A 24,089-nucleotide genomic window follows, 5' to 3' on the forward strand; every position below is an offset into this window, starting at 1 on the left:
TTGGGCAAGTTCTGCTGTCACCCATAGAAATGAATTGTAGGGTCCAAAATTTGAATGAAGCATCTCAACATGTCAGTCTATGGGGTGATTTTCAATCTGACTGAAATCGCTCCAAGGGGGCGGGGCTACTGTTTTGTGGGGTTTTTTTCAGGCTGCTGATTGGACACTAATAATTACAGTAGACTTAGTACTTGATTTATTCTCTCTTTTTTCCTGTGGCTTAAGGAGGGTGGTGCACTATCGCCCTCTATGGGCCAGCCGCCCCTGCACTACTGTAATAGAGTAAAAATTTATTTTTTAGATAAAAGTAGAATTATACTGTGTTCTTGTACTTACTGACTACCTTTGAGGTATTTGGGGGAAAAGAGTAATTAATTATAGCATACTGTATGTATTTTTGAATTACTGAGTATCTGCAGGATAATATAGTATAAAGGAAAAATAAAATATATTTTTAGTAAGTAAGTAACTACAGAAATACATTACATTGCAAGTCATTTTGTAAGTATCAGGTACATTACATTATTTCATACTTCATGGAAATGTGAGTGTTGTAATCTGAACATACAGACGTCCATGTTCACTCTTGTCCAGTTTAAGATAGAGATGGGAAAGACGTCCAGCAGGTTCGGGTGATTCAGGATAGAGAGGGACATGTGTTGACAGGTGCCACAGAAGTAATGGGAAGATGGAAAGAGTACTTTGAAGAGCTAATGAATGAGGAAAATGAAAGAGAGCAAAGGGTAGAAGAGGTGACTACTGTGAACCATGAAGTAGCAGAGATTAGTAAAGCTGAAGTGAGGGGGGCACTTGGAAGGATGAAGAATGGAAAGGCAGTTGGTCCTGATGATATACCTGTGGAGGTATGGAAGTGTCTAGGAGAGGAGGCAGTAGAGTTTCTGGTTAGACTATTCAACAGGATCTTAGAGAGTGAGGGGATGACTGAGGTATGGAGAAGAAGTGTGACGGTGCCAATTTTTAAGAATAAGGGAGATGTTAAAAGTTAAAGTGGATGAGCCATACAACGAAGTTATGGGAAAGAGTAGTGGAAACTAGACTGAGAGCAGAAGTCAGCATTTGTGAGCAACAGTATGGTTTCATGTGCCTAGAAAGAGTACTACAGATGCAGTATTTGCTTTAAGAATGCTGGTAGAGAAATACAGAGAAGGTCAGAGGGAGCTGCATTGTGCCTTTGTAGATCTGGAAAAAGAGAGAGGAACTATGGTACTGTATGAGGAAGTCTGGAGTGGCAGAGAAGTATGTTAGACTGGTGCAGGACATGTATGACAACTGTGAGACAGCGGTGACAGAGAAGTTCAAGGTGGAGGCGGGACTACATCAGGGTTCGGCTCTGAGTCCCTTCTTGTTTGCGGTGGTGATGGACAGACTGACAGACGAGGTTAGACAGGAATCTCCGGTGATCTGTGGTGAGAGCAGAGACCAGGTGGAGGAAAAGCTCCAGAGGTGGAAATATGCTCTAGAAAGGAGAGGAATGAAGGTTAGTCGCAGCAAGACAGAATATATGTGTGTGAATGAGAGGAACCCAAGTGAAACCATGAGGCTACAGGGAGTGGAGATAAAGAAGGTGGAGGATTTGAAGTATTTAGGGTCAACAGTCCAGAGCAGTGGAGATTGTGGAAAAGAGGTGAAGAAACGTGTTCAAGCTGGTTGGAATGGGTGGAGAAAAGTGTCAGGGGTCATGTGTGATAAAAGAGTATCAGCCAGAATGAAAGGAAAGATATACAAGACAATGGTGAGACCAGTGATGCTGTATGGTCTAGAGACAGTGGCACTGAGGAAAAGACAGGAAGCTGAGCTGGAGGTAGCAGAGATGAAGATGTTGAGGTTCTCTTTGGGAGTGACGAAGATGGATAGGATCAGTAATGAGTCAATCAGAGGAACAGCACATGTTAGATGTTTTGGAGATAAGGTCAGAGAGGCCAGAAAGAGATGGTTTGGTCATGTACAGAGGAGGGATAGTGAGTATATTGGTAGAAGGATGCTGGGGTTGGAACTGACAGACAGGAGGTCTAGAGGAAGACCAAAGAGAAGGTTTATGGATCGAGTGAAAGAGGACATGAAGTTAGTTGGTGTGAGAGAGGGGGATACAGAGAACAGGGTGAGATGGAGGAGGCTGATTCACTGTGGCGACCCCTGAAGGGAGCAGCCCAGAGGAAAAGAAGAAGATTCAAAATTTAGCACTGTTTACTGAAGTTACATTGAAAAATTAATTCATTCATTCATTCATGTCACTTGTTATTTATCTATATGTTTAAAAACAAACAAAAAATCCCTCCCATCCCAGTGGGATGGGAGTGGACTACAGTGGTAGAGCGAGTCGTCTTTCAAATCAAAGGTTCAATTCCCGGCTCTGCTAGTCTACATGCCGATGTGTCCTTGAGCACATGGGCATGTAGACATAACAGTCTAGTCTATATAAATACAAACATTTACCATGCAAGTGTGAGATGGATTGCAGGTGTGTGTGTGAGAGTCCAGGTGGATCCTGCGAGCTGATTGGTCCTCCACAGGAGGTTCCAGAACGAGAAGCCTGATCATTGCAGCTGCAGTCACCAGCCTGATCGTAACACATTTACTGTGTAACCACCTCTAAACTCACCCACTCAACCAGGAATCAATGCTCGAACAATCAATTAGGAACTAGAAAATCAAAGTTACTTCCATGTCACTGTGATCAATATTATCTTATACATAAGATAATGATTAATATCAGGTTTCATCTGTGGAGGCTTGCTATCAGGAAAGTTACTTACAGAGCTACTTAGAATATTCTTTATTTCTTTTTTATATTATTCTATACAGTAAGATACAGTATAGTAAGTACAATATGACTTACAGTACAATTAATTTCTTCTTTAATCTTCAAATGATCGTTACTCCTGTACTCTAAGTACTTGTTATGTTGTGTTCTTACTGAGAAATAACTCACATTTACTCACACAATACATGTCGGGTATTTACACTGTAAGTCACAGGCAGTATTATAAAGTGTTACCAAAGTTCTTATATTCTGGGAGCCCTGAAACACTGTTCTTTGTTTTAAACTGTCTCAGAACCCCACACCGACGTTTTAGTGTAGATGCTATGTTATAATTCCCACCTCTTCAGCAGTCACTGTCATCTTCCTCTTCTTGTTTGGTAGGTTTGCTTTGTGATACGTGTGTTTGTTTTTGCTTAGTTGCCCTGGTTTTCTTCACAGCAAACATGCCATATCCAGTTATGATGTAGTAGCGCTACAACGCCACATACAGGCCTGGCATATGTACTACAGTGTTTAGATTCATGGGGGCAGTAACTAATTACACACTATGAGACCAGGATGATTGAGATTTCCAGTTTTTAATCATCACTTCTGTTTTTATTTGAGCAGATATTTTTTCATTAGCGTTGTACATGTCTGGAACCTACAAGTTCTCCCATGACGACCCAACCAGTTTCCAATCTCCATGCAGTTTCAGCATTGTTCATCAAATACAGTATCACATCATTTCTTTAATGTCCAGTCGGTCAGCTTGAGGGTAGGGAAAGTGTCAAAGCAAGAGGACAGTTTCAGAACCAGCACCAGGCACTGCTTACTTACACTCAAGAGCTAGAGGTGGATCCAGTAGAGCTCTATTGAGTCTGTCGAGCATGAGAAACATTTCCATTAACGGGGTCCTGTGCAGTTCCTCTTTCTAGTGTGTGAGGTATGTGATGCCTCAGTCTCCTGCAGGGTGGGTAAGAGGTAGGGGGCTTTTAAGGCTGGAAGCTGGTGTTGAGTTCTGCAGTCTGTGGTGGTTGATTTCACTTATTTATACTGCCCTCTGCCGAATCAAATGACATAGGGTCGGAGGAAGGGAAGAGAGCTGGGAGTTAAACCAAAGATGGAGTATTTTAAAAAGAAAAACACACCATTCCAGGATAAGTAGGCCCTCAGACTGATACAGAGAACACAGTCCTCAAGAATAAAAGCAAACATAACAGCAAATGTTCTCAGCCACACACACCAATAAAAACACTCTCCCATGCAAAAAACCAAACAAAAACAGTCTAGATGACAAACAAGTCAATCAAACAATACAAAGTGACATCAGGCCTTTCCAAAGTGACATCAAGTTTCTCTTTTTAATCCCATCCAGTCCCACTGGGACTGTTTCCCATAATTCTCTGTAAACCAAAAAACTCTCAGTGGCTCCTCTTAACTGATGGCTGTTGAGCAAGGTTAGGTTCCATTTCAGTCTTTGCCAGAGAGAGTGACTAACATCTGGACACTGTACATGTCATTACCCATTGGTATGGCTATTTCTGAAGTAACATCAATGACACAAAGCAATGATTTCAGCAGCATTACCAGGTGACTGATCAACAGAGAATGCAACAGCACATTCAGAAAAATAGAAAACTGTAGAGCGGGACAGGTACAGAAGGTAAAATCAAGTTTGCTTTATACAATCACATTTCTTGAGCAATGTTGAACATTCCATCACTGAAAATGTACACCGGTTGTAATGTCTTATTCCTTGAAGCACCATTGTACAGCTAACATGGAGGTTTGTGATGCCACACAGAACAAGTATTGGAACAGTAAGCAGGCTCCAGGGCAGTACATTTCTATGCGTCACTTAATGAATGCTAATCTCATTTAACTACACTGCAAAGTTAACATGTGAATTACCCTACAACCATGTATGTGAGTTTAAAAGAGACTCAAATGATTAAGACGCAGAAAGAGGGCTGATGGACACAGCAGCAGCAGGAGGGGACCCAACCCTGGTATGCAATCTTTTAAAAAGGTGCCACTCTGGACACAGAGGGATCCTGGAGGGTTTGGAACAAAAAAACAAGGCAAGGAGCATGACACACCTCTCTTCCTTCTTTATCTCTCAACCTCCAATTAGGGCAAGTATGAGAAGGGACTGCTGGATCCAAGTAAAACACAAACAGTCCTGGAGTGCTCATTTCTCCTCTCTGTCTTTTCCCCTATTTGTCCACTGGACAGAGGTGAGAGGGAGAACGGAGGAGATGAGAATTGGTGTGAAGGGTACAGTCTTTCCTTCTTTACCTGGCCTCCTCCCTCCTGTTTTCTCTCTTGGTGCGGATGGGCTGAGAACCATCAGCAGGCTGCTGGACCCAGTTGTTATCGTGCAGCCCAACACGGCAGCCTGGCGTGTCCTTGTCTGTACGTCGGCAGCACATCCAGTAGGAACGTCCGTAAGGCAGGTCATGGTGGTAAGGTTTGGGGTGCCAACGGCACAAGGAAACATCGCCACGCTCGTATTGCCGTTTGCACTGCTTGCAGGGGTCATCCCTGTAGAGAGGGTCTTGATTCCAGTGTGAATCCACTGCTCGCACACCATATGTCTCAATCAACATCTTAAAGTAGTGGCAGGTGCATTTGAGGGCTGCCAAGGAGCGTGTGGGCAAATAACTAAAGATGTTGACCATGATGTGGTCGGGCAGCAGCAGCATGTACTGGCGCGGTTCAAGTAGTCGCTGAATCTGAAAGCGAATCTCCAGGAAGTCATGCGACACATGGCGGTAGAGGCGACATAGTGAGGGGTCTGAACAATCTTCCACAACACCAGGAGAGTCTGGTCGAGTTGCCCGCTCCAGGGAGCCCACTTGTACACCTGCTCCTGGGCTGCTGTTGTTGTTGTTGGCACAGTCCAAAGAGCACATTCCTGAGCCAATGCCAGGGCCCATCCCTTTGATATCTTCCTCTGGTCCCCGAGGAGGCTGAAGGAAAAAGAGCTGTCCAGGAGGAGGGTCATCTAATGAAGGATCAGTAGAGCTGCCTGCACCCCCACTCCCTCTCCCAGTAGGCATAGCAAAACACACAGTCTCCTCCTGCACATTCTCTGTGCTGTCCTTGCCATAAAACACACATTGGTCCACAGCACCTGTAACCACAACCTCCACATGAAAGCCAGTTACTCGCTCTCTACCCACACTCACAGCTTTCTTCTCAGCAGAGGAAAGCTCTTGTGTTGGGTCTGGGCTGCCACAGGCCACCCTGTCTGGGTGATGGTCTCCATCTGTTTTGGGGGCAGCAGTTGTGGCAGCAAGTAGGAGACTACTAGGGTCTTTAGATGAGGGGCTGACAAGCTGGTAGAGGTCACAGGTGATTTTCTCTTTGGCCCTGACTGCTGCCTGGTTGCTTCCACCACCACAGCTCATAAACATACAGCGGGATCTGCCAATTGTCTCCAACTGAGACCGTGGGTCCAGATTTGACACTCTAAAAGCTATTCTAACTTCACCATGACTGTGGCTGGGTGGTGGAGGTGGCGTTACAAGGCCAGACTCTCCTCTACTTGCCCCCCTGTCTCTGTCTCGATTGGAGGGGTCCATAGAACCAGTGCCCAAATGGAGCCGATTCTCCAGGTTCTGGGACTCAAAATGTGCTATAGCCTGAGCTACTCTACATGACTCCTGCTGCTCTTCTAGCTCCTGGTCTGTCTGGATGGCAGATGATGATTGCTGGGCCTCTTTGGATGACTGGCCATTTGAACTGTCTGACACAAATACTAAAGGTGTAGGGTCTGACACTGTGCCACGCAGTAGAGTGTGCTGGTGGGGGACAAGGCCCTGATTGTGAGTAGTAGATTGGGTATGCTGGTGTTGGTTCCCATGAACAGCTACAATCCCCTGGAGGGCCATAGCAGTCCTCTGCTCAACCAAGGCAACCATCTCTGCAACTGACAGGAGGTCTGTTTCATTCACTCTTCCAAATGGTGGCTTATCAGGACTCAAAGGTGCAAGAGAGGAGTCATGGCTAGGGTGTGGCTCTGAGACTTGGGAGCGTGTTGGTGGGTCATAGGAAGAGCACCGTCTTCGCCGTTTTGCTTTACTGCAGTCAGTTGCCCAATTTCCTTTAACCTGAAGAGATTAAAGATGAGTAATTAAAAATGAGTCGAACAAAAAACATTTCACTGTTGATTCACAGTTTCTTGTTTAAGTTCCTTACCTTCATTGCACTGGGTCTGGACTGACCTGCTCCACTGAACTGATGAGCAACAAAGAAGGCAATCTTCTCCTTGGTGTTGCCTGGCTTGATTACATACCACGTGTCTAACAGCACACGACCATCTTCCAACTGGGACCCAGGCATAGGTGAAGGAGGGACTGAAGAGGGTGGAGGGGCCTGGGCCTGTGTAAGTGAGCTGGATTCAAGTTCAGGTTCAGGTGGAGTGTTCTCTGAGCCCACATCCTCCTCATCGCCATTCTGCTCCTGCACCCCCACTATCATCCCTCCATCCTCACTTCCATTACCCACCCTTCCAGCACCTGAAGATGCCTCAACCTTGCAGAGGGAAGGGGCCCCAGCTCCACCACCCCCTCCACTGCTGCCCCCTGAGCCTGGGCTCCGAGCTTTGTTCTGGGAGTAGGTGCCAAAAGGCCTCGGGCACCACAGTCGGATGTGGGAGAAGGTGTCTCGGTCCATCAGGATGGGGACCCCCTGGGCATATCTGCATTTACACTGGCCAGCAAACACTAAGAGACAGAGCCCTCATGGTTGGTTCCCTGTTCCAGTGCCAACCTGATGGGCACCGTCTGCCAAGGTGACCAGCAACACAGAGATAAAACCTGTATCAATAGAAAAAGGGAGGGGATTGAAGAGACAGAAAAAAATATAACAAATAATAGATAACAAAAAACAATACATACAGCTCAGTCACTGAAAACAGCTTTACTATAATAGTATAGTGCAGGTGGGCCATGAGATCACTCAAAATGTATACTCATTTGTAAAGAATTTAGCTTAAAATAATCAAAGTTTATTTGCAAGATGTTGCATTTATTTTTAAAAGTCTCTCCAAGTTTAATACATTCTCTCCTTCGAACTACAGGTGGAACTTCAGTGTACCCTCATACTATATGGTACAGTGGCCCAGAAGTGCAAATCACCAACACAAATAGGAAAACAACATTAACTGAAACACAATGACATCAACTAAAACACAACATTGAATCATACAACAATTATTATACAGCGATTATTAACACTGGTGTCATCTGTATGGATAGTAAATTCGATGTTTGCTAATACAGACCCAGAAATACTACAAAGTGTAACTTTAAAATAGAAGAAAATAATTTTTCTTATGTGTTCTCAAATAATATCATAGTGCTGCCCTCCTGTTGTCCTCAGTCACAACCATTAGCATTTTTAATTGGGATACTGATAGACAGTTGTAAGTCTTACCCATTGTGTACAGACACATTTTCATCTACACTGGCCATAGTTCTTAAAAGTGGGACGTTAACCAGATTAAGCTCTAACTCAAACAATGTGTGCTGTGCTTGTTGGCCTGGTCAGTGAGATACGTAGCGTGACATACTAGTGCAAAGACATTGAAGGAGACACAACGGAGCAGCTCTTTTTTTGCTCGGTTTGTGGTAGTTTGTCTCAACAACACGTAGAGTTTTGTATGAGAATAGACGTGAGTGGTGCTATTCTGTCACCCAATCAGGCGACTGTCGTGGGAGGAAGTGGGAGTTAACCCCACTCCCACTCCCTGCACAGACAGAGACTGATATAGAGCTCTCCTCAGGATTCGGAACAGCAAATATCTGTCATACAAAGAGTGCCGTTAACGTCAGTGCTTTACAAATAACTGTGGTTTGTGCCAAAAAAAGCCAAACCATATTCTATATAACAGAGGTGGAGTTCTATTTAGGAAACAACGCCTACATTTTCTTTTCATTTTCAGCTATGGCTTCCCACTCTAATCAATCAAACAGAAATGCATTACATTGCCTGTAGTTTACTGTGATTAGTCGACCACTGAGAGAACAAACCTGACATCATACTGCTATCTGAACTCAACACTGTTGGCCTGCCTCCTACTTTGGCCAAACTCGATTAACAATTACTTTTGCCTCGTGTGCTATGATTATCTTCCTGCTTCGGAGCCTTTAAATCTAATTAAGGAGAACCATTTCAGATTGGGTGTCTGAGGCCGGCAGATGATATGGGAGTAAGATGGAAGATTATAAAGTATTATAAATGCATCCTCACTGCAAAGTGTAAAGCTTCCCATTAATCACAATGACAGTGAGTAGATACATTTGGACCACTTTTTTACTCTTCTCATTCAAACATTTCTCTGTGAATTGTTTTGCACTATATGGTTCATCTTTGCCACACTTTCGTCCTTGCTCAAAACACATTACCACAGTCTGGCAATATGCAACAATGGAAGAAATCCAGCCTTTTTCTGGTCAAACACATTTCAATACGGGTGGTTTCTACAAAAGGAGACTTCTGTGACACTATAAATTAGGGGCTGTCCACACGAAAATGAATATAGGTGAATGTGTTGATGTTTTTAAATAGAAACTGGAGAGTCGCTGTTATGGTATTTAATCAGCATACATGAAGATTTATCGATATACAGAGAACATCCTTCTTAGTTTACATAGGGTAAAAGGACGGGGTACGCCCTTGAGGTCACCAGTCTATCAGAGCCTCCGGAGCTAAATCTAAGTGTTACGCAGACATAACTGAGGCAGTGGCATATCACACAGCCGAGGACATGCTTTCAAGTCAGCATAGTTGAGAAGTTTGGTTTTACATCACTATTTTGCTCTGTGTGGTCTGATTGATGTGAACTGAAGTGATTAAAATAAGAGGAAAGTTTGAGTTTAGAATAAAAGGGAAACTTATGCGCTAACAGAGACAATGAAAGAGCGAATTTACTTTGTAGCGAACATGTTTCCCCGAAGCCTACCGTGTCCTCACATCCTCACATCCCCACACACACACACACACAAACACTTCCACAGCATCACATAAAAGTCAAACTTTTTTCTCTTCAAACACATACACACGAGCAAATAAAACAGCAGTTGTACAACATGTCAGCAGCCGCTTTCTCATACACACACACAAACACACACACACACACACTGTCTAGTTATTACATTGCCTACTCAAAGTGCGCTACATGAAGACGGCATCTCACCCAGTCAAGATCCTGCACTCTGAAAACCTACCTCTGCATCCCTGCCACATCCATGCCAGCGGAGAGTTTTTAATATTGAATAAACTCCGCACTCGCCTTCTTTCCAAATATGTGGCTTCTGTTCTTGAACAAAAACTAGGCTGAAATGGTAAGATAAGTTCACCCATTAGAGATGTGTGGGACAGGTGGATTGCGTGAAATAAAATAATATTCGGATGAATTGTGGGCGGGTCGCGGTTGAAATAAATAAGCAAAAAAAAAATATATAACAAAATAAATAACACGTACGTTAACATATTGACTAGATCAGAAATGTGAACATTCTCAAAACAATGTCAGAACAATGTCATCAGACAGAAATTAGTTTACCTAGACAATCTGTGCAGCTGCTGTGTTCCATGCAGACTGCTACTACAATGAATAATGTTCGGTTGGGTGGATTACTGATATTTAGTGATTAAGTGCATTCATATCATAGTTAACTAGCGATTAATCGCACATTTGTATCTATTCTAAATGTCCCTTGATTTCCTTTTTTTCCCATTATTTTTTTCTCATTTTAATATCAACATAGAAACCACAATGTTATCCAAGCTACAGGCGTCCTGCAGCAGTCTTTCACTGTTCTGACTCTGGGTCAGACTCCGGATCAAATTCGAAAAGGATTACGGCATTACTCAATGTTTCGATAATTGCTAGCGGTGCATCTGCCTTTCCAGAGGGGGAGCTGCAGATCTGAGAGCTGACGTGCCAATTACATCACTTCAAGGTAACTGGCCAATCACAAGACAGTCTGTGTTCTGTGGGTGTGGTTTTGGTCTGAAACAGCACGGCTGACGAGAGCGTCAGTGATGAGACATTTACACCGGCTCGTTTGTAGCGACTCGGATGTTTTTCTTACAATAAAAACTTCATGTTTCTAAGTACACCTCTATCCATGTCCGAGTAAAATGTCCGAGTTTGTCCACGTCAACCTCGAGCAACTCTAACTTAATGAAGCATTTGTGTGTATTTGTTTAGTACCTGAATGCAAAGTGTGTGAATATTGTTTATTTTCAATATTTAATTTTGTTACTTTAGTGAATATTTAAGAGTTGGATAGTGCCCTGTTTATTGTGCAATGGTATACAGATACAGAGATTTGCACTACTGAAAGGCCACATTTTTCCTTTGTTTCTCTTTACCCAAGTTAACATTTGTGTGTCAATTGTGCCCTTCAATTCAAAGTTCAAATAAATACCAAATGCTCTAAAATACTGTACATAGGGTTTTTATTCTTCATTCAGGTATTATAAACATCTTTGACATATAGGATGTTAAAGAATGTAAAAAATAATGTCAGTTTGCTGAGTAACCAATTACTTTCACAATGTGGTAACTGAGTTACCAACTCAATTATTTTTTGGGAGAAGTAATTTGTAACTATAACTAATTACTTTTTTAAAGTAAGATGCCCAACACTGGTCATTAAATGAAAGATAGAGATCTATGTCGTTTTTCAGTTTCTCAACCACCTTTTAATCTGATTAGAGTGTAAAAGAGAGTAAAATTAGTAACCACGATACTATAACCAGACACAGTATCACGGTTCCGGGTATTATCGTGATACTGCAGCCTTTTTTTTATTATTATTATTCTTATGAACTGCAATGTATTTGTACAAGTTATAAATACTTATTAATTACTTATGTTTGGTGCATGATAAAGTGGTGGTGTCCAGAAAACAACATTGGGTTTTTAGATAACTGGCAAACCTTCTGGGGGAAACCTGGTCTCATGAGGAGAGACGACGTCCATCCCACTTTGGATGGAGCAGCTCTCTTATCTAGCAGCTTAGGACATTTTATTAGAAACCCATGACAATCCAGAGTTGAGACCAGGACACAGAGTTGCAGTCTTTCATGCTTCTCTGTGCTTCTATCCGAGCAGTCACCTATTAAAAACCCCATTGAGACTGTGTCTGTCCCTCGACCTACTAAAAGTAAAAACTAAAGTAAATAAATCAATAACAAACAGAAGAGGAGTTAGACACTCTAACTTAATAAAGATTAATACCAACAATAAAATAGAGTCAAATAATACCACTTTTAAACGTGGACTATTAAATATAAGGTCTCTCTCCTCAAAATCTGTTTTAATAAATGATCTCATTTCTGACAATTGTATTGATTTATTCTGTGTAACTGAAACCTGGTTAGTCTAAATGAGTCAACTCCACCCACTTATGCTAATACCCATATTCCTAGAAGCTCAGGCCGAGGAGGAGGTGTAGCAGCCATTTTAATACTACATTATTAATCAATCCCAAACCCAAACCAGGATATTCATCGTTTGAAAGCCTTATTCTTAATCTATCTCATCCTAGTTGGAATTCACAGAAACCAATTATGAAAGTCACAGTTTATCGTCCACCTGCACCTTATTCAGAGTTTCTATCAGAGTTCTCTGAGTTCTCATCTGAGTTAGTGCTTAAAACAGATCAAATCACAATTGTAGGGGATTTCAACATCCATGTAGATGTTGACCGTGATAGTCTTAGCTGCGCATTTAACCACCGCTGACGAGCTGCATAAACTGCTGCTGTATGTGACTGTATCAGACTGAGTCTGTGCTCCGGTCATGGAGGACGTACTGAACAAATATTTTTAATTAGGACGTGTCAGAATGGTCAGTTATGACCTCTATGTGACCTTTTCTTAACAATGTGTATGTTTGTACATCGCTGACTAAATACGGCGACCGCTGGCCGCAGTCTGATGCAAAGTGGTGCGAACACACAAACACACGTTTGCTGACTTTATCCGGCACATTAGCTTCATATATAAAATCCTCTGTAAAACACTGTGCTCCACTGTGCAGCTACCAACAGCACACTTGTCCCTCTGCGTTGACTTAATACCGCTCTTCCTCCCTCCCTGCACTCTCGCAGGAACAGGGTGTAGCTAAGGTGGAGCTCTCCAAGTAAACTTACTGGTGGGGCGGTAACATTTGCGGTGAAATGCACATGCTGCCGTCATAAGTGCAGGGAATTCAACATCGAGTGTTTTATCGCCTATACTTACACTAAGGGAGACCACGAAAACATGACTGAGTATTCTTTTTCCACACTTTGGCGACTGGTAGGGCCTCCAGAGTCCCGAATGCAAGTATTGAAATTGTTAAAAAGTTGATTATTATTTTGCATAATATGTCCCCTTTAAACATAGTTCTTCAAAACCCTCTCCTTCCTGATCATTATTTACTCACATTTAATTGTACAATAATGAACTACAATAACATAAATGAGAAATGCTGTCTGATAATAATATCAATACATTCAAAGAGACAGTGCAACCTTTATTTAACTCAGTGCCATATGTCAGTACATCTGAAGGTACCTTTTGTGATTTTACTCCCGCCCTCATAGATAACCTTGTTGATAGTACAGCAGCCTCACTGCGTACTACATTAGATTGTGTTGCCCCTCTGAAAAAGAAAGTGGTGAATCAGATGAGACGAGCACCATGGTTTAACTCCAATACTCGTGCTCTTAAACAATAACCAATAACCTAGAGGAATTTTATATAGCCTGGAAAGATGGTTTTGTAGCTTACAAAAAAGCCCTACACAAAGCTAGAGTTGCCTATTATTCTTCTCTAATTGAAGAAAATAAGAATAGTCATAGATTTCTTTTCAGCACTGTAGCCAGGCTGACACAGAGCCACAGCTCCACTGAACCATCTATTCCTTTAACACTGAGCAGTGATGACTTTATCAACGTCTTTGTGAATAAAATAACATCAATTAGAGAAAAAATTAATCATTTCCTCCCTCATATTGGGACTGACTCATCTTCTAGCACAAGAGCTTTAGAAGCACCAGGTCCACAGTTAGACAGTTTCTTCCCTATAGATCTCCCTGAGTTAACATCGTTAGTTTCATCATCTAAGCCATCAACCTGTCAGTTAGATCCTATCCCCACCAAACTGTTTAAAGATGTGTTTCCTTTAATTAACAACTCTATATTAACTTAAATTAATCTATCCTTATTAACTGGATATGTGCCCCATACATTTAAAATAGCAGTTATTAAACCCCTTCTCAAAAAAGCGACCCTTGACCCAGATATTTTAGCTAATTACCGACCTATATACCTTCCCTTTGTTTCTAAAATCTTAGAAAAGGCAGTTGCTAATCAATGATGTGAATACTTGCGCATTAATGGCCTGTTTGAAGATTTTTATTTAGATTAAACCATAGCACAGAAACAGCACTAGTTAAAGGGGACATATTATGCAAAATCTACTTTTTAACCATTTTAATACTTATATTTGGGACTCTGGAGGCCCTACCAGTCGCCAAAGTGTGGAAAAAGAATACTCAGTCATGTTTTCGTGGTCCCCCTTAGTGTTAGTATAGGCGATAAAACATGCCATGTTGAATTCCCTGCGCTTAGGACGGCAGCATGTGCATTTCAGTTCAGTGGTGCTGTCCCTAAGTGTTTTTAACTGATTTACAGTTGGGCAGTGTTCGGCTTGATCCTTGTGTCGGACGTCTCTTCCTGTGACGGCACTCTTGCTGTTTTCCGTGCTCGCTGCCATGTTGATATTGTCAGAGAACTAGTGGAGGGAGGGGGAGAGGAATGGAGCAGAGGGAGGGGGAGCTGAGCGAGTGAGCACTGTAAAGAGGACAAATCAGAAACCCCCTGAAAGAAGTGGGTGTGTTTGCCTGTGTCTCATTTGTATACAAAGGGACCATGCACAAAACCGAGCGTTCTGAAAGGGGCAGTTTTGGCAGGGTTATTGAACTGCTATGGTGCTTCATCCTTATGGTATTTTGACCAAAGCCTGTCACAGACATGTTCATTAGGACACCAGGGAATTATTTTAACTTGGAGAAATGGGGTATAATATGTCTCCTTTAAGGTTAGTAACAAGCTTCTCTTGGCCTCAGATAATGGTCTAGTTTCTTTACTTGCCCTGTTAGATCTTAATGCTGCATTTGACACCATTGATCATAATATTCTACTGCAGAGATTGGAGCATACTCTTGGTATCACAGGTGCTGCCCTCTGCTGGTTTTAATCATACTCATCTGATAGATTCCAGTTTGTTCATGTTAATGATAAAGCCTCACTACAAACAAAAGTTAATTGTGGAGTTCCACAAGGCTCAGTGCTTGGGCCTATACTTTTTACCTTATATATGCTTCCTCTAGGGAACATTATTAGAAAGCACAACATACACTTTCATTGTTATGCAGATGACACACAGCTATATTTATCAATGAGGCCGGATGAAATAAATCAGGTTGTTCAACTCCAGGAATGTCTCAGAGACATTAAGTCCTGGATGACCCGAACTTTCTACTTTTAAACTCAGAAAAAACTGAGGTCATTATACTTGGCCCTAAACACCTCAGAGAAAAACTTTCTGATCGAATTGTCACTTTAGATGACATCACCATGGCTTTCGTTCCACTGAAAGGAACCTTGGAGTTACTTTTGACCAGGAAATGTCATTTGATTCACACATAAAAATCATTTCTAGAACAGCCTTCTTCCACCTGCGGAACATTATGAAAATTAGAAACATTATGTCCTTACAGGATGCTGAAAAACTAGTTCATGCTTTTGTTACATCTAGATTAGATTACTGTAACTCCTTATTATGAAGATGTTCCAACAAGTCTGTTAGAACTCTTCAGTTAATTCAAAATGCTGCAGCACGAGTTCTGACAGGAACTAGAACGAGAGACCATATAACTCCAGTGTTAGCTTCTCTACACGGAGTATATAGTTTAATATTAGCCAATGAGAAAATAAACAGGGCATACTAACCTGGTATTCGACAGATAAATATGGGTGACGACACTGCAGGTGTTTTATGAGGTTCCTATAGCTTGGTGGCAGCACCTGCACAGTGGACGGCCATCGTCTATTGCTTTACCGTCTGTGCCTCGCTTAAAGCCAAAATATTTCCAAATGTGTTGGTTTTGAAGCAAATTTCTACCGAAGCGTTGCTGTCTTCATGAGTTCGTTCTTGCCGGCAGAAACACACAAACAGCCAATCAGCTAACAGACGGGCGGACCCAGTGTGAGGAAACAGTCTATCATATCATACGTCACCAGTAACAGGCAAACAGCCAAACTTCAGCATATGTGTAGTTTGGTTGCAGTAGAAAAGTAAGAATACTGCTGTGCTTTGGGAAACAGGGTTCTCCATGCGTCTGCTAATTTATATGTGTCAAGAAACGTGTGAATTCTCCTTGCAGATAAAGCTGTACGCTTATTCTAGGAACTATTTTGTTCATTACTCAGTACTCCTTCTGTACCCCGAGTACGTTCTGAGTTTTGGATTTGAAGTATGAGCGTGTATCTCAAAAAATGAATAAATTAAATAGAATAAAATAAATAAATGGTAATTAAAACAAATAATAATAAAGAAAGAATAGAGATAAAGTTAAGTCTTATCAATATTATTATCGTTAGCTACCCTCCCGAGAGCCAGGTGACATCGAATGCTTGTATCGCATGCTAATAATGTTTTTATGCTTTATGTACATGGGCCAGACGTGACCGTCGAACAGGCCTGGTGGTTAGTTATGGATGTCTACTTACATATATTAACTTGTTTTCATGATTAAAAACCTCCTAATCGCTGCAAACGAGCCGATCAAAATATCTCCTCACTGACGCTCTTGTCAGCCGCGCTGTTTCAGACCAAAATCACAACCCCAGAATGTGCACTGTGTTGTGATTGGCCAGCCAACGAGAGCTTTCCCACTGTCCTGTGATTGGCCAGGTACTTGGAAGTGACGTAATTGGTAGGCCAGCTCTCAGATACACAGCTCCCCCTCTGGCACGGCGGATGTGAGGTTTACTGATGACAACATCACCTACGGATGTGCCGATCCACTAAGCAGAGCCCAGGAAAACAATAAAACCCTATTTTATCAGCAGTGGCTGAACAGTTTGTTCTGACACTAAAAGGTTTCATAAACAAGGTAATGGCCTTTATTTCTGGATGGTTTCAAGATCTTCTCTTTATCTGAATAGTAGTGCAGCCTCACAATAAGCGCCTGTGGTGTCTCTCCACTCTGGTTTCGGGGCAAGGCTCCTGTGCACCCAGTCTATTACTAACGGTGCGTCAAAGTTTTCCTCCCCCAGTACGGCAGAGAAAAAAACTTTGCTACAAAGCAGCTCAGATTCCCCGCTTCATTGCCCAGACCTCCAAAGACTGCTAGCTCCTTTAGCTTAGATTATCGCATTACGGCAACAACACATTAAACCACAGGACCTTAATGACTCAAAATTCATATTCAAATTCATTCATATATATATATATATATATATATATATATATATATATATATATATCTCATCGACAAACCGGCTCGCTGCCCCCTCACTGAGACGATCGCAGAGGCACTCGCAGAACTCGAGACTGTTCACTGTCCTCGCTCCCAAATGGTGGAACTCCCCATCGACATCCGGACAGCTGAAAGCCTCCACATCTTCCGCCACCGACTAAAAACACATTTCTTCCGACTTGTACATCGCACTTATGAGTAGCACTTCATAGTTTGATCTACTTGAAGCTCTTACTTACTTCTAGCTCTTATTTGTACCCAAATGTTTAAATGCACTTTTGTAAGTCGCTTTGGATAAAGGCGTCTGCTAAATGACATGTAACATATATACACATATACAGTGCCTTGTGAAAGTATCCGGCCCCCTTGAACTTTTCAACCTTTTTTCAACCTTGCCACATTTGAGGCTTCAAACATAAAGTTATAAAATTGAAGTTTTTTGTCAAGAATCAACAACAAGTGGGACACAATCGTGAAGTGGAACAAAATTCATTGGATAATTTATACTTTTTTAACAAATAAAAAAACTGAAAAGTGGGGCATGCAATATTATTCGGCCCCTTTACTTTCAGTGCAGCAAACTCACTCCAGAAGTTCAGTGAGGATCTCTGAATGATCCAATGTTGTCCTAAATGACTGATGATGATAAATAGAATCCACCTGTGTGTAATCAGGTCTCTGTATAAATGCACCTGCTCTGTGATAGTCTCAGGATTCTGTTTAAAGTGCAGAGAGCATCATGAAGACCAAGGAACACACCAGGCAGGTCCGAGATACTGTTGTGGAGAAGTTTAAAGCTGGATTTGGATACAAAAAGATTTCCCAAGCTTTAAACATTGCAAGGAGCACTGTGCAAGCAATCATATTGAAATGGAAGGAGTATCAGACCACTGCAAATCCACCAAGACCCAGCCGTCCCTCCAAACTTTCATCTCGAACAAGGAGAAGACTGATCAGAGATGCAGCCAAGAGGCCCATGATCACTCTGGATGAACTGCAGAGATCTACAGCTGAGGTGGGAGAGTCTGTCCATAGGACAACAATCAGTCATACACTGCACAAATCTGGCCTTTATGGAAGAGTGGCAAGAAGAAAGCCATTTCTCAAAGAAATCCATAAAAAGTCTTTTTTAATGTTTGCCACAAGCCACCTGGGAGACACACCAAACATGTGGAAGAAGGTGCTCTGGTCAGATGAAACCAAAATTGAACTTTTTGCACACAATGCAAAACGATATGTTTGACGTAAAAGCAACACAGCTCATCACCCTGAACACACCATCCCCACTGTCAAACATGGTGGCGGCAGCATCATGGTTTGGGCCTGCTTTTCTTCAGCAGGGACAGGGAAGATGGTTAAAATTGATGGGAAGATGGATGGAGCCAAATACAGGACCATTCTGGAAGAAAACCTGTTGGAGTCTGCAAAAGACCTGAGACTGGGACGGAGATTTATCTTCCAACAGGACAATGATCCTAAACATAAAGCCAAATCTACAATGGAATGGTTCACAAATAAACGTATCCAGGTGTTAGAATGGCCCAGTCAAAGTCCAGACCTGAATCCAATCGAGAATCTGTGGAAAGAGCTGAAGACTGCTGTTCACAAACGCTCTCCATCCAACCTCACTGAGCTCGAGCTGTTTTTTACCTCCTGCTTCACCTACAGGACACACACCTGGCTTAGCTTAACTGACTCACGACTAATGTTCTACTCTCGGCAGTGTGGCTTGCCTGAGCTTCAGTCGTTTTGAGAATTATCTTTCAGCTCCCACTCTTTGTTGATGAAATACGCTGTGACTGTCACGCATGCCTCCGTGGCAACTCTGTCGTTGTTGGTCACGCAGCTAAGAACCGTGTAGATTGGCTCAAGCTCTTGAATTAAGTCTTTGAAACTGGACCCCTGCGATTTTAATCAGTCTCATGTCTCATGTGCAAATAAAGCATACCAGTTTGTCCTTAATAGCATTCTGATGAGCAGCTGTGAACCCCACAATGTGGAGGAAGACATAATTCTTGCCTGCTCTGACTTAAAAAGTGGTGACAGCCGTGGGTGTTTTATCACCGTCAGACTGAACGTGAGATTATTGTTATTGTTCTGCAAAGTTTGTACATGTTTTTCACACAGAGGAAAGAGGGCCGGGCCACTGTCACGTTTTAAACACGTGTATAACAAAAAAAAAATACACAATCAAATAGCAATTACAGTATATGATAGCCTCCCGAAATGCATTCCAATAGCCCTAGTGTGAATGGTTGTTTGTCTCTATATGTGGACTTTAGCACTATGTCAGCTGAGATTGGAACAGCTCACCCCGCCACCCTTACGTGGAAAAAATGTCAGACCCATCTGTGTTAAATGAGAGAGAAAAACGTTTGTGAATCGTGACCTTGAAATTGAAAATTGAATCGAATCAAGGATTTGTAGAATCGTGACACCTCTAATGGAACCGATGACTACATTTTAGTTAAAGGCTGTCAGTGCTTTCTCCTATCGTCACTGATTTTCCGTTGAGGGAGTTTTAATTCCATCCTACTCTAATATGCTGTTTAATACTCTAGCCGCACTGTTAATAAAGTAACATTTATTTAAATTGGTTCAAATTTATACAAATATTACAGACCATTATAAATTCATTTCAACAAGATTTGTTTTAAAAAGTTACAGTCCTAATTCTTCTATTTAAAAGTCTGAAAGTCTACAGGTAAATCATTCTTCTACAAACAAACTTACACACACAGGATTGCACAGCTATTCTTCCAGGGACACACAATGACTTCTATTTATTTAGACAGCCTACACAAAGCATTAGCCATAACCAGTTAATGCCTAAACCAAACCCAAACCTAACCCCAATTCAAACCTTAGCACTAAAGTTAACCAGTTCCTTAGACATTAGGTTCTGCCATATTAGGACTAGGTCTTACTCCCAAACAAAGTCTCTGGTTATGCCTGGGTCAGTGCCAACTAAGAAAACTCACAATCCACTTCAAGCTAGGACTGGGCAATATGGCTGAAAAACATATCACAATATAACTACTTCATATCGATCGATATTGATAATTATTGAACATTTTTCATGACCTCTTTAAAATTAATAATTCAAAAAAAAAGATTATTTAACATTTATTATAAACTCAAACTTTTCTCTTATTTAAATCACTAGAGTTATCAATCAGACCACACAGGAAAATAGTCATGTCAAGCACGTTCATGACATTTTTAAAACCAAACTTCTTAACTATGCTGACAGAAGCGAGTCCTTGGCTTTGTGACAAGTCACTAGGGATTTATATCTTTAGGATTTTATCGATACTACAACATGTAATTTCGTGTAAAAAAAAAATAAAGACGTTACAAGATGTTCAACCTTTTTTTTTTTTTTATTACCACATGGTAATATTAAAGGTTCAACATAACAGAAGCTATGCAATTACAAATGCTTCTCAGAAGAAAATGAAAACTAGGGAGATGGCAAAAGCCCCTTCATGTTCAACCCAACAGACCGTAAGTGCAGACAGACCCATACGTCAAACAGAACAGTGCAGAGGAGGCATGATGCTCCTGCCAAAGCAACATATTAACTTTCACGGAAAAAGCAATACAAAATGAGTTAATATTGTGCCAGTCAAAATCAAAAGTTACACAAGTGACAAGACCATAGAGACATATGCTTTCCATGACAACGGAAGTACTGCCACATTTTGTACCGAAGGGTTAATGGAACAACCATTAACAGGACAGCTAACAGTGCTCACACTGACTTCAAGTGGACTAACTGCTGCCTATTTACCTAAACCACTTGGATTCGACCGGTGCTTTAAGTGGAAAAAAATAAGTGCCGGTATTCCCCTCATTCAACTGTTTCCAGGTAAATTAGGTGGTGGGTGGTTGGGACCAGCAGATCATTAAGTGATATATTCAAGTCACCTGGCTGTTTGTTTCGATATTACATGTTTTTATTTGAATTAATTTATACAAACTCATCAACTTTGCCAACCCAATAACATTGGCTTCACATATGTTTTCATACCAAACAATAACAACGATGAATGCAATGACAGGAGGGTACAAAAGGTATAAAATACAAGATATAAAAAGCTTCCCATTTAAATGAGTGATACAAGAAAAGTATAAAAACACTATGGCCCTCTTCCTCAGCACAAGCTGAACGATAAAATCTAACACACCAAGAGAGGTGTTTGTGCAAAACTGTGGAAAAACTGCAGAAAAGGTGTTGGTGTTGGTGTTGAACTCTATCACCAGGAAAAGTGTGCGACGCCCCTTGTAGTTTGAGTATCACAAATCGCAAAGAGATAAATAGAATAGGACAGGTTACTATGAGCTCATGGGAAGTCCCGGTACACCAGAGGCTTAAAACGAGAAGCGGCAGACGATTGTTGTGCTATACAGCGCGTGTAATCCAGGGGGTGTGAGCGACGAAGATGGTGGAATAAGTTTGTTGATAATAAGTAATAAGCTCTTGGCGATTATGGTCTGGTGTAATTTGCAGGCAGCATTACTGTGATCAGATTACATTTGTCTGGAACGCAGTGATGTAACTGTTGATAACGTCAGTAATCACATTACAGTTCAGAATCAAAAAATGATCTTGTTACTTGCACTGCTTTACGGGACGACCGAAAACACAAATCAAACGTAGACTTGACTCTAGGAGACGAAGAAGATGAGCGACAGACAAAGAAGACGAGGAAGGACACGCGTATTCAGTGTTGTTTTCCTTTGAATTCTCATCATCATCCAATATTGTCATAAAGGCTATTGACTTCATTTTGTTACCAACGCCAAGCTGGCAGACCTCCGAACCATGGTAAGGAGACGTCCAAAGACCGCTAGCTCCTTTAGCTTGCATTAGCGCATACGGCAACCACACATTAACTACTGGACTCTGTCTCCATGGAAGAACTTTTATTTCTTTTTATATACAGCACTGCAGAAAATAACTTAAAACACATGCAAGGTAACAGATATTCGCTGCGGCTCACCAAATCTGAACACACACACACCTTACTTCCTGCTTCAATACACACCTTCTCTGACGTCACACGCAACACATAGTACAGTACACTAACGTCTCATACCTGCTACATCCTACACACAAGTCACACACACCAGGCTGAGCCTTTAACATTTTATTTACAGATGTTGATAAATGAAATTCATAATTGTACAAAATGTTTAGCTTTGTTCTTGTTTGTTCTGACACATTTTCCTGTTATGTTTTTTTGAATTAAAGAGCATAAACGAGATTGTGTGCATAACCATTGATATCACAAAAGCGTCTATTGAGATACATATCGTTATCGTATTATCACCCAGCCCTACTTTAAGCACACTTATGTTTACAGTTTTGTTGCCCACAATATTATGTATTTTATGCACACGTACCTAGAGTAATGATCCACTGACATAAAATTCCTTGTAGGTGCACACATTCTTGGTCAATAAAGCCACTTCTGTCTATGAAACATTGTCACACACAGAAACTCTCAACACTATGTAAGAGGAGTAAGTTCTACACCTGTGAGCTTAAAATCAATGACAACGAGATTTGATCGATCAACAATACAGAGTGACTCTGTTTGTTTATCTGGGCTTATGAGTCATCTATCTTCTTACAGCACCACCTCACAGTATTCTGGTGAACTTCACTTTACATCTGGTCTTGTGTGTGCGTGATTCTACTGTATGGTGAAACAGTTGTAGTCCTGGTTCTGCACTATATCACCTTACTTGTCCAGTGACAAACAAGTGAAGCGCCACTAAAACATATTTACTAACAAGATTTATGGAGCTGTCAATGTGAACTGTAGCAATCCCCGTCGATCATGTTTCTCAAATCGCTAGCTAGTTGCCCTATTGGCAAATAAATAGTAAACATAGCATCGTAACATAATAATCAGCAACTGATTAACCAAGTAGCACATTCTGTTTGGTCGTCAATTACTGTTTAACGACAAGGCCCGAGACAACTAGCTTAAATGAGAAATTCACAGTATTTCCAGAGTAAATAAATCCGTCAGTAGCGGAGGAGCTCGCTAACTCAGCAGCACTTACCTGCATAATAACACCGACGCATTAGCTAGCAAGCTAGTGAGACGAAAAGAAAGAAAGAAATACACTCAATATTATACTGTGCTATCCAACTTACCCAAGCAATGTTAACTTCCACCGACAACCTTGAAGACGTGTAAGCTGTAGATGAGAAGAGTTCCCTCGCTGTATTTTGCTCTGATCGACCCAGTTTGACGAGTGATATAGAATGACACGAGTGAACTATCCACGTAGCTAAGCTCTTGCTAACGTGGACATTAGCCAGCAGCTACAGTCTGTTACCAGCTTCTCTAGTGGTGTATGCTGTCGATATGCTCGTGTGCCTGTCAGCGCTCTAAGACTCGTTGGGACTCAGTAGCAGTCAGCCTCCCACTATCTATATAGAAGTGACAGCACCGCTTACGGTATGTCCTCGGGAATACCAAAATAATCAGTGTTAAAACCACTTTAGTGACAGTGACTGAACTATGATCACCTGCTCACTTCACTTCTCAGAAGAAGCTGGAAGAGCTCAGTTTGTTAGTGATATACTGTATATATGTATACATATGTATATAAACAATATATATATATATATGTCTATATATACACTTTATATATAGAATATATATATATTCTATATTCACATTCTTTTTGCTCATTCAACCACAGCAGTGACCATCAGCACCACTGCTAATAAGTACCATATTTCTACAC

The 24,089-nt window shown here is 41.5% G+C and overlaps 1 protein-coding gene across 1 annotated transcript; it reads right to left on the reverse strand.

The window, feature by feature from the left end:
• Nucleotides 1-3,357: 3,357 nt before the first annotated feature.
• On the reverse strand, nt 3,358-23,830 carry fbxo46 (F-box protein 46). Its single transcript, XM_044031931.1, has 3 exons — nt 23,491-23,830; nt 6,968-7,587; nt 3,358-6,879 (listed from the first exon to the last, which is right to left on the reverse strand). Exons 2-3 carry the CDS (start codon nt 7,442-7,444, stop codon nt 5,059-5,061), a joined length of 2,298 nt encoding a protein of 765 aa, XP_043887866.1. The 5' UTR covers nt 7,445-7,587; nt 23,491-23,830; the 3' UTR covers nt 3,358-5,058.
• Between the last annotated feature and the right edge of the window lie 259 nt (nt 23,831-24,089).

Source organism: Solea senegalensis, linkage group LG8 (genome assembly GCF_019176455.1).
Source record: "Solea senegalensis isolate Sse05_10M linkage group LG8, IFAPA_SoseM_1, whole genome shotgun sequence".
NCBI classification, from domain to species: Eukaryota; Metazoa; Chordata; class Actinopteri; order Pleuronectiformes; family Soleidae; genus Solea; species Solea senegalensis.

What these genes read in the sequence shown, in the direction of transcription:
- fbxo46 (XM_044031931.1), bottom strand. Translation starts at nt 7,444, where the DNA reads ATGGACCGAGACACCTTCTCCCACATCCGACTGTGGTGCCCGAGGCCT. An exon ending in CCAGACCCAGTGCAATGAAG is followed by an intron (nt 6,880 to 6,967) that starts GTAAGGAACTTA and finishes TAATCTCTTCAG; the next exon opens with GTTAAAGGAAATTGGGCAAC.